We start from the raw sequence: 17,326 nt of genomic DNA on the forward strand, positions 1-17,326 counted from the left end.
AGCTCTCTTTATCCACCATTCAGACATCCCCTACTGAGGACACTTGAAAAGTAAATAATTTTTTCTATTTAGCAGCCCAAAGCACTACAAGAAGGAAATGGTTAGTTAGAAAACTCAAAGCCAGTACTGGTCAGCTACCCTCCCTTAGTATTAAGATGAGGGTGGTGAGGCCCTGGCCCAGGCTGTCCAGAGAGAAGCTGTGGCTGCCCCATCCCTGGCAGCGTTCAAGGCCAGGCTGGATCGGGCAGTGAGCAACCTGACCTGGCAGGAGGGCTGGAACTAGATGAACTTTAAGGTCCCTTCCAAACAAACCATTCTATCATACTCAGCTGCCATCTCTCCTTCCACCTCCCAGCACACCTCACTTTCTGCAGAATTACTTGAATTACAGTTTACCAACCCTTTCACTAAATTATAGAAACAACTTTGGTGTAATGCACAAATCTCCTCCTGTGGTACTCAGCACAGCAAGAAGTGATCACTGTGCTTTTTACAGAAGAAAAAAACACACAAACATACACAAAAATTCCAGTACTATCCAGTATTTGCCAGAGCAAGCAGCATGATCAGTACCAGTATCACAGTGACCAGAAAAGGTTGTTCTTTGTATTAAATCAATCCTAGCTACAAAAATGAGCCACAGGCTCTGCCAGTTTCATCCACACAGGCTGGAGACACAAGGTACACAAGCCCTTTGCAACTGAATCTTTCCATTTACAGCCCTCTGACTAGAAATGTTGCATTACACGTTTCTGTTGCTTTAGTCTTGACAGTTGATCAGCCAAAGCTAAACTGATGGCACTTACATCAGATCCTGCACCTTTCTAGAAGGGAATGGCTGATGGCTTCAGTGCAGCTTCCTTGGTGCAGAGCTCCCAGACCTCTGGGGCTGGGCCAGCAGAGCAGAAGGAGTCAGGAGACTCCCAGTTTCACCAAAAACACAGCCAGTCAGGATGAGCTACAACAAAATGTCCAAACATGCACCATGACAGCAACTGCAGAGTACAGAGGTTAGAACCCCGAATGACCGGAGGTCTTCCCCAACCACAAAGACTTCAAAGCCTTCCCATATCCATCCCCTGCCTCTGAGGATGCAAATCACTCACCTAAATGAACTCAGCTGCTGGTATCCAATAGCTGAATAACAATATATATTAATCTTCAAAGTCTGCTTGTGAAAATAAATTGTGGGAGGTGTTTAATATTCCTTCCCATTGAAGGAAAATGGAAGATGAAGGTCCTGTGAACATCCAGGGAGAGGATCAGCACTTCTGAAGAGCCAGACTTCAGAGTGTCCAGCTAACACAGCAATATCCCTCAGAGTGCATTTAATTTAAACAATCTTAGAAAGGAGACAAATGTATTTGCATCAAGATTTTATAACAAGCACATTTTGGAAGTAAATATGGGAGGTTAAAAAACGTTGCTCCGCTCAATGACACAGAGGACTGGCAATAATCAGGGTACTTTATTTGTTTTGAGTGAGAGATCAAAGCTACTGAATCTCTAAGAGATGGGTCTGATTCACAAGAAATAGCCTCTACGTCTTTTAAATTCAGATTAAATTAAAAACCAAGCTCATCTGACACTCCACAGATTTTCAGATGAGAACTTTTTTATTAGTGGTTCAGATTTCAAAATATTTCTCTTGGAATAAAAATTATTTGCCATTTTTCTCCTTTATATTGGGTCCATCAGTGTTCAGGTCTTGAGAGCAACACAGGAGCCAAGATATTTGTGCACAGCAAAGGTAGAAGCACTTGGGACATGACCCCCCCCCACCACTGCCAATTATTTCTTCTTGAAGTTATTTCTTCTACTCGAAGTCATAAAGCATATATTTTACTAAACCAGTTGCTTAATTTACTTTCAGTGCCTCTCAAAAGAGAGACCACATTCATCCCTCACCAACACAGGCTTGAGACCGCATCTCAAAAAAGGAGTAAAAATTTGATTTTACTCGCTTTCATTACTAGCACTGGACACACAAACATTTTCAGCTTTAATTAAAAAGCAACTCACTTGTGTCCAAGTCTTTTTTTATGCTAAAAAAAATTTAGAAAAATTCTTTCTTCGCCTGCAATCTTTTCTGGAGTGAAATAATCCTTTAATCTCACATGAGCTAGATTGTCCTTCAATTCAGTCTTTGGATTATTTTACAGATTTATCAAGCCTTCTCCATTTCACTGTGTTGTTTTCTCCCAGCTTCAATGCAAGATTAGTTTGGGGAAGCATATAAAGCCGCTTCCTGTGGGTGGATTATCGCAGCTATTTATGAATTTTTATGCTAACCTGGTTCTGAACTCTTCGTTTGGAGAAGACATCTTCCTTCCCACATAAAACCAGCAGCTTTTGCCTCAGTGCCTGCTGCCCACAGATGAACAGAGTGAACACAGCAGCTGGAGGTGTTTGGAGTGAGGACAAGAGAACATTAAACTGTTTGAAGATGATCACTGCAAATATAGCCAAGACAGTAACTCACAGACGATCTTTTCAGCAGGGCAGCTCAGCTGTAAATGCAGGAAATGCACCAAAACCAAGCAAATCTTTGATATCTGCTAGATTTTTGTTTCAGCAAAATACACCTTTCTCTACCAGGTCATCCAAGAGAGAAAATCACCTTGTTTTCCCCTTAAATATTCACCCCAACTCTTCATATAGGCACTGAGTTACTGAGATCCAGTCTTCAATAAAAATGAATAAATTGATAAACAGGTTGCATTTTCATCTTTTTCACATCTCTGAAATGGCAGTAGAGGATTTTTAAATACTGAGACACTGACAAGAGAATAAGGGAAAGGGAGGGGCAAAGCATCGGCATCATACATTTTTTACTCTCATCTTCCTAATTCCTTTGCTTTTCTACAGAGGGGAACCAGGGCATTTAAGTAATCCAAAACTACTGGGAACAACTGGCTTATGTCCAGGTCTCAACTTCACTCTTCAAGGTAGCAGAATTAAGTATATGCCACTCTTCCAAAAAAGAGCCATGTAAGGCTAAATATAAACCGCTTTCAGGAAAAAATATGAAGACCCTGTCAGGTCACATTAGACCAGTTTCTTACAAGTAAAATTAAAGATATCCTGACAGAGCTTTGGGGAGGAGAAGGAAAAAAGATTTCATTGAATCAAAGACTAGTTGAATCATAAACTTTAAAGAATTGAATCATATCAATGACATAAGAATCAAGCTTAGCAAAGCTTCTATTCACTCTTATGGTTACTGCTAGTTGTGATACACAACAGCCACTGATATCTCTCTCATAAGAACTGAAGTGCCCAGCTGAAGGAGCAAGTCTGCTTCAGTGTATCCTCCTGTTCAGGGCACAACACCTTCACAGCCTCAGTGATTGCTGACTGGCTGGAAGAGACCTCTGAATTAGAACAAAAACAATCTCACTCAATCCAAGCACATGACACCTTATTTCATCTGTCAGCAGAGGAAAGGTACTAGTAATTGGTGATGCAGCTTCATGTGTGCAGCTCAGAACAAAGCTGTGTGCTGGCAAGAGATGACAGCCCACAGCTGATGTCTTACTATCACCTCTTTCAGCAGAAATTGGCAGCATTTTCTCTCTTTCCCACTTCTACATGATACCAGGTTTAAACCTTGAAATGACAGCTACAGAAAAAAATATTAGGAAAATAAACTTGGCTTAGATCTGCATAATTTCCCAAAGTAGTTTATCACAACTTTAACCTCCCACCGGTACTTTACATGATGGCAACACAGCCTTTCACCTACAAAAAGAACAATGAACACAGGAACTCAGGATACCCCATCAGAAAATAATCCAAGCTAACAGATTAAATTCCTGAGAAGCCCATGGATGGCTACATCAATAGAGGGTTTCTGGAAATGTCACATGCTCTTTCCCTGCAAGTGGATGCCCCTGCTTATGCCCTTAAGAGTTCTCTTGAAACATGCAATACTCACGAATTATGATTTTAACAGAGCACAGCTTCAGCCCTTCAAGAAGAGAAAATAGTGACACCTTTTTAAGTGTTGTTTATGAAATCTTTCTGTTGTTTTGAAGAAGCAGTGGTGTCCTCCTTTCACAAAGAAGTCAGCAGGCCCCAAGCTGACACACACACATTGGTTTGAATCTGCTGCCTGCAGGGAGCAGCACCCATTTGTGCTTTGGCAGAAATGCCTTGGAAGAAACAGCAGCCCCACACCACCATGCACTGCTTCCAGTTCACTTGGATCACCACAGCTCCTACCACAGCACATCCAGTTGCACCGAAGAGGGCTAGCAGTGGCAGGAGCTGTATTCCCCTCTCCTACCAGCCCAAGCTGGAAAAGTCAAAGTTCAGACATGCAAGTCAACATCCTCCACATGTGCCCTACTACCTGCCCACATCCCTCCTCTCTGAGGTGCTTTCTGCCTTAGTCCAGGAATGAGGAATTCTTCCAGGCTCATTTGCTAAAGTTTGTTTGGTGTCAGTTTGTGTCACTGCTACATATCAAAACCTTGGCACGAAAGCAGCATGTCAGGAACATCTACCTGTACAAATGCATTAAAATGGTGTTAATACAACATACACAGATTAGAACCAATGGGAAATTAAGTACTTCAAAGATGGTAAAAATGCTACAAAAAAGGTAAAAGGTTGAAGAACACAGTTACTTAAAGCAGCTTTTTGGTTTTTTACTATTTCAGGGCTATTTCCAATTTTATCCTATAACTTACTAATTTATTCCTCCCCCACTGAACTCAATTTCTCTTTCTGCTCAGTTTAAAACAACATTTAGAATTTTCTACACTTACACAATATCTTCGACAGAGATATTTGCATTGCTTATATTTAGGTTAAATTCCACATATACTGTTTACTGCAATATTTGCCTCCTCTAAACACCTATGAAGTTGAAAAGGAGCCATTACACATCCATCATCAGAAATGTGGATGTGATTAATGTAATGAAAGATAACAATCACATTCCAAGCTTACTAGGGAGACCTAAAAACATTATTAGAATATTTTGTGTATACACTGAGCTGCTTTTTACTCACAAGTATGAGGGCCCAGTGCCACACAAGATTTCCCTCCCCTCCTCCACTGTTCAGTGTTTTAAAGATCACAGCAAAAGTGCTTTTTTGCATTTCTGCCAAGTGAACTTAAATACCTTTTGTGTTTCATCCTACACTATTTTAGTCTGCTTGTAGTTGTGGCATGTTTTTTAATCCCTAAAACAGCCTTCAATCTTCTGATGGGCCCTCCAACCCATCATCTTATATTCTTTGACAAGTACTTTGACAAGCTAACTCTCTCAAGAGCAGAGAGCTAACTCAGACTACTAATCAATAAGTTCAACATCAAGTGTTTAAGACCTACTTGCTCTTCCTCAGAAACAGTAATTAAACTCACAGAAAAACCCTCCCAACAGATTTTTCCATCCTACCACCATAGTCTCAGCTACAGGAGACCTCCAATGTTTGCCATTCCATATTTTCTCCCTGCTTCTCACATATCTCAAAAAACCACAATGAAATTCATGTCCAGCCAACCAGAAACAGTATTTCTCCACAATGAGCAAGGAGCAGTTATTTAGGTAATCAAAAAACACTTCTATCCCCATGTTCTTATTAAGTAAACACATTCTGTGATGATCACCATTCATGGCTGGTTCTGTTCAAACATTGTTTATTGACTCCAAGAAAGAACTGTTTGTTAATGTTTTAGCAAGGGATTATCTGTTTGTAGCTGTGGGTGAAAAACATGTTCCAGCAACGAGGCACAGAAGGGCCCAGACTTGCTGATGGGAGGAGGATTCTGCAGAGATTGGACTGTGTAGGTGAACACCGGGTGGGGGAAAGGAGCAGGATCTGAACAGAGTTCACCTATAGGCTGTGGTATAACGGAGCAGGGAAGACAGACACAGATTATTCACCAAAACAGAGTTGTTCTGCCAACCACTCCTTTAGGCACCACCTTAGATAAACCCTGGCTAACAGCACAGTCTATCAGAGCTGGCTCCAGCAGCATCTACCAAGCTGCAGCACAAAGAAACTAGGGAAGAGCAATGCCTAAGGTGGAAGACAGTATGAGGGAACTGAAAGAGAGAAGCTGAGAAGCAGATGATGAAAGACTTATCAAAATACTACTAAAAAGCAGAGGTTTTGAACTAGCCATATTATTATTCTATGAAACTATTGCAAAACATTCCCATTTCTTCCAGTCACAGGTACACTTGTCAATAATAAACTAAAAAGTAAATCATACCTGAGTCAGAACATCCAGCTGCCCCACAATATGCTCCAGGGTATTTGCAAGACTGGTCTCCTCCTCTTGCTGTTCATGAGTCCTAACAGAATCCTGAGTTTTTGTTTTCTTATGATGAATGCCACAATCCATTTCTGACTGCTAGAAAAATAAACAGACATAATCTGCTATTGCAATGCAAATAACTGCACAGGGATTTCTGTTCCATGGAGGGCAAACAGTAAAGGACAGCTTATGCTGGGACAGTCTATGCTATTAAAAACAGGCAAAAGAGGAAAGCCACAGCTGGAAAAAGGAAAAACTTCTGCTGACTCATCTGCCTGCTCCAGGTGGAAGGTGGTTTTGTTATTTTCTGGGGGGTTTTTGTGCGTGCTTTTGTTTGGTTTTAAACCACCTCCAGGAAAGACAAGCCTTAGATAAAAATCTTGAAGCAATCCTGCAAGGTTAAAGTTTTCTATGTGCAAAGAACTTTGGTGTGCTCTTGTGGCACACAGGTACAGACTACAGGTCAGTGAAGACTTACTGGAGCAGTTTGGGGAAACACTACATCCCAATGACAGGAATTAAGTAAGCTACCCCAGAGGAGTCTGATTATTTCACTCCAGCAGTAAAGTTAAAACCTCTTCCATGTTTGGTAGTTGAAAGAAGGCAAAGACATTGTACCATAGTTAAGTTAAGCAGAAGCAAGATGTCCCAATATGCATTGGAACTGTTTTGATTAAGTAATTTTAATTTTGTTTACATCTTGAACTGGTTTTCCTCCTCAACGAGATTAAGAACAAGTTTACTTTGAAGTTTCAACTGTTTTAGTTATGCAAGCTTGAATATTTCATTCAGAATAAATTAAGTTAGATAAACACAAATAGATCTCTACTAAAGAACCTATTCTTCTTTCCTTTTCTTTCAAAATGGTATCTTTCTTGTAGAACAAACACTATTTGCATTGTTTATCTGCATTATTGCCAGCAGAAGCAGTACAAAGAAGTTTAACTAAAGGCAGTAGCCAACTGGTTAAGCAACTGCAGACTTCAGTTTCTCAATTTACATTAATGCACAAAATTTGAATTGAAAGCCAAGATCACAGCTCTTGAAACACTTCTCCATAGCCCAATGACTGGTGCAGCTCCATCCCATGCACTTATTACTCACACAAAGTTTACAAATCAACAAAGAAGGAATTCTGACAGATTGAAAAACAGTCTCCAAAAGTTCTTCCACATGTACTTTTTCTAAGTAGAAACAAAGATTTGCCTCTATCTCTTCTCTTCTATGCAACAGCAGGAAAGCATTTCTCACCAGCACAGTACTGATATACCTGCTCCTTTCTGTATTTGATGCCAGATGTGTACAGATGTGCAAATAAACTGCAACAAGAGCAGGTCACATAATTTTAACCACCAGTGTTCAGTATATCATGGAGATATATACATACATACAAAAAATTGTATATCTTTCAAAAATATACATTAAAACTCTTGTGCTGCTGGGAGCCACTGACTGAGGTCACAAAGGCTCCCAAGGCTGAGATCCAGCTCAACACACAGGCAAAACATGCAATAAGTAGTTTGAAGGAGCAGAAATGTGAGTACCTAGGGAAGGTGGAGACTGGATGGGGTGAGCAAGAGATGTAAAAGGCTGCAGCAGTAGCAGCTTTGACAGGAGAATGCCTTGCTGCTGGCCACCATCTGCTAGGAGCTGACCATTCTTCTAGACGCTGCCCACCAAACCATCCTCCTGCAGTAAGCCTCACATGGCCAGTTTTGCATAAGGAGCAGGAAAGAAGGGGAAGGTTTAGATGACAGCTGCTCCACAGGGATCACTGTGCTCCCCCACAGGCCGGGGGTGCAGCCGGTATCAGGTGGTACCAGCCACACCGGCCTCTGCTAATTTCCTTCCTCCCACCTGCTTGAATAATTTGGATTGTCTACCGGCCCCTGGCCAGCACAGCCCACACTCCAGTCACACAGCATGGCAGCCACACTCCAGCTACTCCTGTGCTGCAGGAAGCTAAAGAGCCACACGTTGCTCACTGATGCATTGATTTAATCAACTAAAATATGTTCTTGCAGAGATGAGATCAATCGAGTTTTAAAAACCTGCTATTTGCTGCCTAAATTTAAAAGTGAAAACAAACAAAAACCACAAACCACTGATTTTCAATAGGTAACTAGGATAAAAAAAACATTTTCTTTCTATGTTAAGGCTGACTAGCTTATGCTGATGATGTAACTTCAGGCCAGTCAATCATGGCACAGCAGAAATTTTAGTGAGCTAACGCTGCATACAACCTGCACTTAAAAACCCCAAATGATGATGAGCTATCCTCTTCAAAACCCATCAGAACAAGCTGACTCACAGAGCAGAAAAATGACTGTACCAACAGATTTTCTCCATCTATCTTTATAGCATATGTCAGACAGCTTTACATAAAAAGCTTCAGGGTTGAACTCTGAGTCTATATTCTCTTTGTTACAGTTCACAAAGTGTAAGAGTCTGGCAAAGGCAATACTGCAGAGATGCTCCCACACTGATGCTTTAGGGGTCAGATGGTCCCTCATCATGCCAAGTTGAAGCCTGAGCTGTCAGATGCCAAATTCTGCAGCTCACCTCACAAGCTACGTACCATTCCCACGAAAGCCACCTCCAGAATGGCCATGAGGGCTCCTGAAGGCAACAGCCCCAAAACCACAAGAATACCTACATTAAGAACAGAAACATGACAACATGGAATACTTCAAACACCACAGCTGCTTGAAAGGCTCCTTACTGCCCATCCCTGAAAAATCCCATAGCTACAGCCTTCAGCAATGAGGTTCTGAGTTAGTGCCTGTGTCTAAACCAGGGACACAGACAGCCAGCAAATAACCACTGGGTCACAGCAGTGGCTTCCAAAAAGGAGGCTTCCAGCTGACCAAGGTCTTTGACCATTCAGTTTTAGGAAGTGTGCACCTAGCTGAGGAAGACCCAGATTGCCTCCAGACTAAAACATTTTCAAATTTTGTAAAAGCAGACTAAATCAGCTGCTGTTCCCAAGAATGAATAAGAAAACCCTTAGAAACATACAACCTTAGAGAGACTCTAGGAGCCCTTCTAATGACAATTTATATCATCTGAGCCAGCCATCAGGAATTTAAATTCTAACAGATTTAGAAAGAAAATTGCAAAAAGCTACAAAATTGTGTCAGTCTCAGTACCAATTACCATCACAATTACAGGGACACCTGTGCACTCATCTGACCCACCTGTGGGTAAAGTGCCAGCTGAATTCTGGGGACAGGCACCAGAAACAATGGCACTGCTGCAGAGGTTTCAGTCAGAGTTCAAGTGTACAATTTATTTGGCATAACCAAACAAATGTCTCTGTCATTAAATATCTTATTACAACATCTGTGTATTAAAACACTGGGAGTAGAGCAAGGAGCAGCTGAACATTAAAGGAAGAAGAGATGAGCAATTTCAGAATACAATACACATCTCAGTGACAAAGGGAAAACAGAAGTGATTTATTTATAGCAACCACTTAAAGACAGCACAAGGCAACTACTTGGGGGAAGGGGAAAATTAATCAGCCTTCATTCCAGAGGTCTCTTACTGAGACTTTTATGAAAATTGTTCTGGCTAAACAGCATCCTGGCCAGTAGTTACAGTGCTGATCAGGGGTTGGGGGGCAGGTATGAACTAAACAACACATGTACTTCTGTAGCAAACTGCATGAGGCAAGTAAGAAATGCCATTTTGTTTCTTAAATGGTGATCCTCAGAAGACATATTGATACAACAACCGCCCACCTCAGTTTTACACCTACTAATAAAATGAATTATTCTTATAATTCAGTCCAGAGGAAATATTTCTTCTCCCTCTTCCTCACCTCTCTCCACTGGATGGGAAGAATCGAGTGGTGTGAAAGGGGTAGGTTCAGCTCTACCTTTAAGTCCTTTTCAATTAACACGGTGTATGTACTCTTTTGAGGGTTTTGTGTTTTGGTGATTTTAAGACAGTATGATGTTGCCAAGAATTAATTTTCAAGTATCTAGAAAGACAGCACACCCCATAAACAACACATACATCTAACGTGTTCAATTCAACACAGACCTTCAATGTTAAAATTCCCTAGTGCAATCAAATCCATTATCTTAGCTGAAAAAAATCCCCTAAAACAGAGCAGCAGAAAACCCTCAAAGGTGGTGTATACAGTTAATCTGAACCCCAATTCTACTAATCCAAAGAAAAGAGAAATACCTTTAAAAGTCTATTTTGAGACGTCGTTTTCACTACAGGTAAAATACTTTAAATGTGTTCCCAAAGAGCAACAGTGACATCCAGTGGAAGCACATCAGCTTCAAGGTAAGCTCCACAGGAAGGTTAGATGGAATACACCATGCTAGATAGAAGGGCTCATGAAAAGCTGAGAAGTACCTCAGTCCTCCCTGCTGCACACAAAGTACCATTGACTGAGCAGAGGCACATTTCTCTGGCCTGGAAAGGCATCCCCTCTTCAAGGCAGCTCTGAAATTTCAGGAGCAATCACATTGTTCAAGATTTGAATTACTCCCCATCTACTGTCCAAACCAGCATAGGGTAACAACTCAACTTAGGACACAAGTTAAATTAACTTTGTGAAACAATTTATATGATCTATGCTCAATTCTTATGTCAGAATTCAAGCTACAATAATGCAGGGAATTTGGGAGGGAGAGAACAGGCAGGTGAAAAGAACATTACCTATCTTTTATTTTTGCTTCAGACAAACAGTACATTGGGTTTGATGCAATTATTTATGTAGAACCCTCCTCCCTTACTGGTGTTACTAAAAAAACCACTAAAATTTGGCACCTCTATTGTAACAGCCATGTTTCACCATAGGCTAATAAATATTAAGCTCTTGATAAACTCAGGAAGAAATAAGAGTTAACAGGAACATCTCAAAGCCATATAAATCCCAAGGCACTCTTGTGCCAAAGCCTAAGTGAAGCACTGGCAGAAGGAGGCAGATGAAGCAGGCTCGTGTGTTTTAAGTGAAACAGCATCAGAGCATTCAGCTCTGCTGACCAAAATGCCCAGAAGGACAGAACCAGGGGAAGAGCTAGTGGCCAGCTAAGGTACTCAAAAATGTTCAAAACAGCCTGTCCATACAGAGAAGGCTGCACTCGGACTGAAATTTGGATTTGGTTGCAGAAATACCAGCATCCTATCTCTCTCTGCAAGTGACCCTGTCTGGCAATCTCCAGTCAAGAGCAGGTCCACACCAGAAGGGAAAAGCTGTTCCCACATTTCAGTGACCTTGCTCGGTGGTTCAGTGTCTATTGGTCCTGTTTACTTACCCTATAGTCTGTAAATGTCACTTTTAAATCAGGACAGACAGTAGTACCATCAGCTTCAATGTAACACTGAAGACAAATGGGAGCTCGGCACATACTGCATTTCCAAAAGCACAGATAGAATTCATGTAAAGAGTGAAATGACAAATGGTAATGCCAAACACTAAAAGCCCAGTGACAGATAAAACTTAATGACTGCCAACTGTTAAAAAAATAAAGCAAGGCTGTGTTTCTTGAGAAGGAAAAGCTACATCTTAAATCAACATTTTACATTTATGTTTCCTGCATTTCATCTCCTTTAACCAATTTTCCCCTCCCATCAGTCCTAGAGTTTCTTTAGAAAAGAGGAAGAGGTCTTCCAGAATTCAGTATGGAATAATTAAGCTTTGTTGCATAGGTGATGCCCAACTGGTTAACACTGCTCCTGGAGAATAACAACAAAAATTTCAACAGAATAGTTTTGTGTGGAAACAAGCTACGATAGGAACAAAAACATAAGAATAAAAACGACTTGTTAGAAATGTCATCAAGAATTGTTTCTGGTCCTGATTTTTGGAGAAAAACTCCCAAGAAAAGGCAGTCAAACATTGAAAAAAAGTGTTTATTCTCAGCCTTGGGTTGTCCAGCTACAGGTTCTTTTACATCAAAAGCCTCAGCCTCCAAGGCAAGACACACAGTGATCTCCCCAAGTGGGAACAACAGCTTCCAGCTCATTCCCTTCATCAGAATAATTTTGCCTTTTTCCACTGAATTAGGTATATACACACTGTGTAACATACAAATTATGTGCATAGCTATTTTGTTACTTATATACATGTATAAAAATGCATGCCATGTATGTGTAAATGCAGACACAGACACTACAACACATGCACTTGTTCTTACTCTTGCTTGAAGTTTGAATTTTAGCAGAAAAGTTTGAGATCTTAGAAACTTTTAAACCTTAAGCTAACTTCATCCATCTCCGAGCTGGCACAAAACTGCAGCTTGAAAAAAAAACAAACTTTAAAATCTTGCCTCAATCTCATTTCTTTGAATTATGACTCAAGCATTAAAACAAGCCACATACAGCAGCAACCTAAGTGGGAGAATTTACATTAATTAGCCTGAGATGCTGAACTTAAAAGGCAATTTTTATTCTGACCAATAATGACTTGTCAGGACTTGCCTTATTGTTCCAGAGTCTAAGAACAAATCTATTCACTGTAAGATGACAGAAATTAAAAGCTGATCCTCTTATTTCTGGAAGAAATCTTGTCAAACCAGAGCACAAGGGAAAACAGTTGTAGCAGTACAGCTGCTCCATCCACTACCAGGCAAAGCTGCTGCAGGTTGCTGCAGTCATTCAAGTCCCTTGGAAAGCCAAGCTGAGGGTGCTGCCTTTTCCTTTCTCCCACCTTCCTCACCAAGGCACTCCTGTCACTCCATGACCAAAGACCCTCTCCAGCTCTTCCTGTAGTCCCCCCTCAGGTACCAGAAGGGGCTCTAAGGTCTCCCTGGAGTCTTCTCCAGGCTAAACAATCCCAATTCTCTCAGCCTGTCTCCACAGCAGAGGTACTCCAGCCTTCTGATCATCCTCATGGCCTCCTCTGGACCCACCTCAGCAAGTCCACATTTTTCTCATGTTGAGGCCTGAAGGCAGCACTGCAGGTGGGGTCTCACCTGAGCACAGCAGAGGGGCAGGATTAGCTCCCTCAGCCTGCTGCCCATGGGGCTTTGGATGCAGCCCAAGACATGCTTGGTTTTCTGGGCTGCAAGTCAACATTGCTGGGTCAAGTCAAGCTTCTTGTCAACTAACATCCTCAAGTCTTGCTCTTCAGGGCTGCTCTCCATCTCTTTTACTCTGTTCCTGTTTAAGAGCTGTTCCTACGTAAACCAATTACAAGGTCACATCTCCAAACAGGCTTAGATAAGTGGGTTTCCTTTAATAAAGGGAGAGGCAGCCCTGGATAATCATCTTCAACCACCCTGCTTGAGAGGGATGTAGAGAAGAGCTCCTGTGATCAATCATAGCAAGGCTCCTGTTCATCCCTACAAAGCTTCTGCTTGGACAGCCAAGTAGGATAGAGAATTGTGGAAACATCTCGAGTACTCATCACACTGTTGCTCTTTTAAGTAAACAATCTACCTACCTATCCCAGGAGGAAGGCAGTTGTGCACCAGACTAAAGCTTCCTGGAGTGGGAATCCTCAGAAAAGTAAGGTGATAGCAGATGGGGAAAGATAATAATTTTGCAGACCACATATCTTCGCCATAGACTGAAGACTGGGTCCCTGCTCTCAAACAAAGGATGCCTCCCTTACAATGCTTAAAATTACATAAACAGAAGGGGGTGGAGAAGGTGCAAATAAAATTCCACATTCACATCCCATTGCAAAGAGCTGCAGCTCTATGCAATGAAACTGATTCCCAGGAAGGAATTTCACAGGAAGTAAAAAAAAAGGTATAACAGGATTCATAAGTATTAACAAATGCCAAAATTAGATACAGTTACCAATTTGGAAGCCAAAAGGTCAAAAAAAGAGGCACATCTGGCCTATGAGTAATTCAGAAGGAATTTGTTTACACAAGGACAAGCTGACAGGATGAACTGCTGCAGTCAGCACAAGACCATGGGCTGAGCACTGGAGGCACCCAAGGTCACCAAACAATCCCAACCAGCAAAGAAGAGAGGTGAAGTCAGCTCTGGACATTCAGTTATGGACTTCAGACAACTTTATGATCAGACCATGTTTTCTGGAATTTGCCTCCAATCCTATCTATTTTGGATAAATGGTCCTAATCCTAGGACTATTTTGGATAATTTACCATTGAAGAAATAAGCACAGTCCAAGGCCTGGAGAAAGCTCTAAACCCAGCAGCATCAAAAGAGTCTAAATGTCTGTCTTAGCTGAAAGACGTATTTGAAGAGTCACAGGCTACCTGTTTTAAAGTCCTTTCTGGTGAAATGCAGAAGCTCTTACCAAGCTTTCCTTTGTGAAGGTCAGCTATGCCTAGAAATTTGGTATCTTCACAACTGAGTGCCACTTAAATATCTTAGCTCTTATGGAGTTAAGACATTTGTGCTCCAGAATTTCAGACGAGCAGAAAGACTTTTTGGTAAGAGAATGTCAGAGGACAATTCCCACTTCTGGCCAATTTGCCCTATCAAGGGCTTACCTCTTTCTGAGTCTGTCTGAGGTACCTCAGCATAAGCAAGTTTTAAGGTATTTTTTGTTAAAAAGTTATATACAGAGGCTGAGGCTTAAATCTCCTCATAAGCCTCCTACTTTCCAAAATAACATTTTGCACAGTTAACATGCCTCCAGAAGGTTTACGTTTAAATCTGAGCAAAAAAAAAAAAAAATCTATATCTCATATCTATATATCAATGCATATTTTCTCTTTTCCATAATATTTCATAAGTCTACCGACTTAGCTTATAGTACAATGCTTTTATTCACCATTTTCAGTGTTTAGATAAGCAAGCACACCCAAGCACTTTCTAACTGTTCACGTGACACCAACCATTCAGCATTTGCTGTGACACTTGACTATACACAGCCTTCCTGGAATCAGTAACAACAGTAGCAAATCTGTCCCATAATGAAACAAGTGTTCTTGCACACTCTTGTCAGCTGCAACCACACACTTAAAGCTTCCCCTGTACCTCTAAAAAAAAAGTCCACCACCAAACCCACAAAATAAAATACATTATCTACCTTCTCCTAATAAATCCTATGTTGAATGTTTTCATAACTCATCAGAACATGTGTTCACTAACACATCCCCTGATCTGATCCTACACACCTCTTCACCCAGACAGACCTAAATGCTTACCGTTACTGACAAGAGCTTGTACTTTTGAAATCACCTGCAAAATCCATTCCTCTCATTCTGACTTTCCTTTGATCCTCACCACTCAATATTGTAGCATAAAGCATGAATTTACCCTTTAGATTCTAGACCAAAGCAAGCACACTCACAGGATCAAGGCACAGGACTGCAAGACTTCCTTTCTTCCCATCAGCTTCCCACTGCACACACCAGGAGTGCTTGCCCTGAACTTTGGGTTTCAAGGGGATTATGCAACACTTTAAAGCAACAATTATTAGCCTATAATTTAAAAGCAAGCATTTATTGCAGAGCTACTACTTTTAATCTAACACTTACAGTCTCACATCTATGCTAACATACTTAGAATTCACTTCTGATGGCTTTAGTTGTTTCTCACGCTTTCACATCTCTGCTTTCACACCAGCCATGACTGCAATTCTGCCCATGGTGTCCTTCTCTCTCATTTGCATTAGTCCTTGCACAGATCAGTTCTACTTCCAAAGGAAGCTGCATCTCCCAAGCCTCATAAGTTTACAGAAAACACAAGCAGGTGGGCAGAGCAACTTTGAAGTTTATGTCCATTGCTACAAACACGTCTAATAGCCTGATTCACACTGAACTTAAACCAACTGCCTGAGAAACCAAAATCTTCTAAAGGCTCCAGTCTCCCTCTGCCTAGGGAAGGGAAAATTGGTTTGGAGCAAGTTTGTTTTCAAGCTCACCAACCTTGACAATATTTCATGACTCTTATCCCACAGCTTATTTAGGATTGTTTTTTCTTCCTATTCAACTTGATGACAAACTAGTTTTGATGTCTGTATTCAGTTTTTCTTTCTTGCATGTTAGTCAGCCTCTCTCCATGAGAAACCAGATACTGTACTGAGTGGTTTTACACAGCCACTGTTTTCATTAATATCTGTGACTTCACAATACTTAAGAAAAAAAATTACACAGCTACACAGCAGTATAAGCTCTCCTTGGAAAAATATTCTCATGGACTTAAGGGTGAAAACAGATTCAAGATGTGTCAATAATAGTGTTTATGTATTTTAGGGGTAGTAAAACTAAGTAATAACCTCTGTGCCTATTTTAAATGTAATTAGATCCTGAAATGTCTGCAAAATCTCAGGATTATTCAACAGGCAGAATCCTGGCACACTAACACAGTAGTAGAGAAAGGAGTAGGTTCACTTTTCATTGAAGGAAAAGGTGACCTTGGCATGAAATCAAGATCTGCGGGTGGCAGCTTCAAGTCTGAATTTGACAGAAAAATAACCATCTCACCTACCCAAAAACTACCAAAATAAGCAATTCACTATTAAAAAAGCAAGTATTTGGCTCAAAACAAGAAAGAAATTAAAATACATTTAAGTCTTTAAATTTAAGTCTTGCAGTGAGTTGTAGGAGTGGTGGTACTCTTAAAGAGCCCAGCACAATCCATTTCTAAAGGATACAAGACATGACATTCACTTAAAAAAGGAGACTGACATGACTGTCTAAGTTATTATGGAGCCAAAATCTTCATGCTCAGGTTATACTTAAAATAGAGAATGAAGCCATTTTCAGATATAAGTTTCTTTTTAACAGCAAAGAACATTTCAGATCAGTTCTAAATTTAATCTTAACCTAGGGTATTCAAATGTCTCAGAGGACATTATTTATTCTTCCCCTCCTAACTTTAGCAATTTTAACTGCCTTAATCCAAGGATATAGTACTAGCTATATTCTGCACCTCCCATGCTGCATGCCCAAGCCAAAGCTTGCACTTGGATGGCTGTTTAAAAAGACTCCTTTGAAGTAATTTAGGACCCCAAATCAAAGTATCTTTCTGCTATATAATTGAGCATGGATTCAGTTCTTTCTCTGCAAATACACACTACTTGGGCCAAACCAACATATTATACCTCAGAATATAGAATGCCTTGTTTCCTACAGGCTCAGAGCATCACTAGAGCAAACCCTGT

The 17,326-nt window shown here is 40.8% G+C and overlaps 1 protein-coding gene across 3 annotated transcripts in view; it reads right to left on the reverse strand.

The window, feature by feature from the left end:
* The window catches only part of POC1A (POC1 centriolar protein A), a 44,158-nt gene that overhangs the window by 5,797 nt on the left and 21,035 nt on the right, over positions 1–17,326 (reverse strand). For 2 of the 3 annotated variants that reach the window (XM_021533681.2, XM_021533690.2), the window contains exon 10: positions 6,229–6,369. In XM_021533681.2, the coding sequence (XP_021389356.1) occupies positions 6,229–6,369 (141 nt within the window). The remainder of the gene's footprint in view (positions 1–6,228; positions 6,370–17,326) is intronic. The other variant, XM_031505951.2, reaches the window with a different exon arrangement.

Source organism: Lonchura striata, chromosome 12, assembly GCF_046129695.1.
Source record: "Lonchura striata isolate bLonStr1 chromosome 12, bLonStr1.mat, whole genome shotgun sequence".
Classification (NCBI taxonomy): domain Eukaryota; kingdom Metazoa; phylum Chordata; class Aves; order Passeriformes; family Estrildidae; genus Lonchura; species Lonchura striata.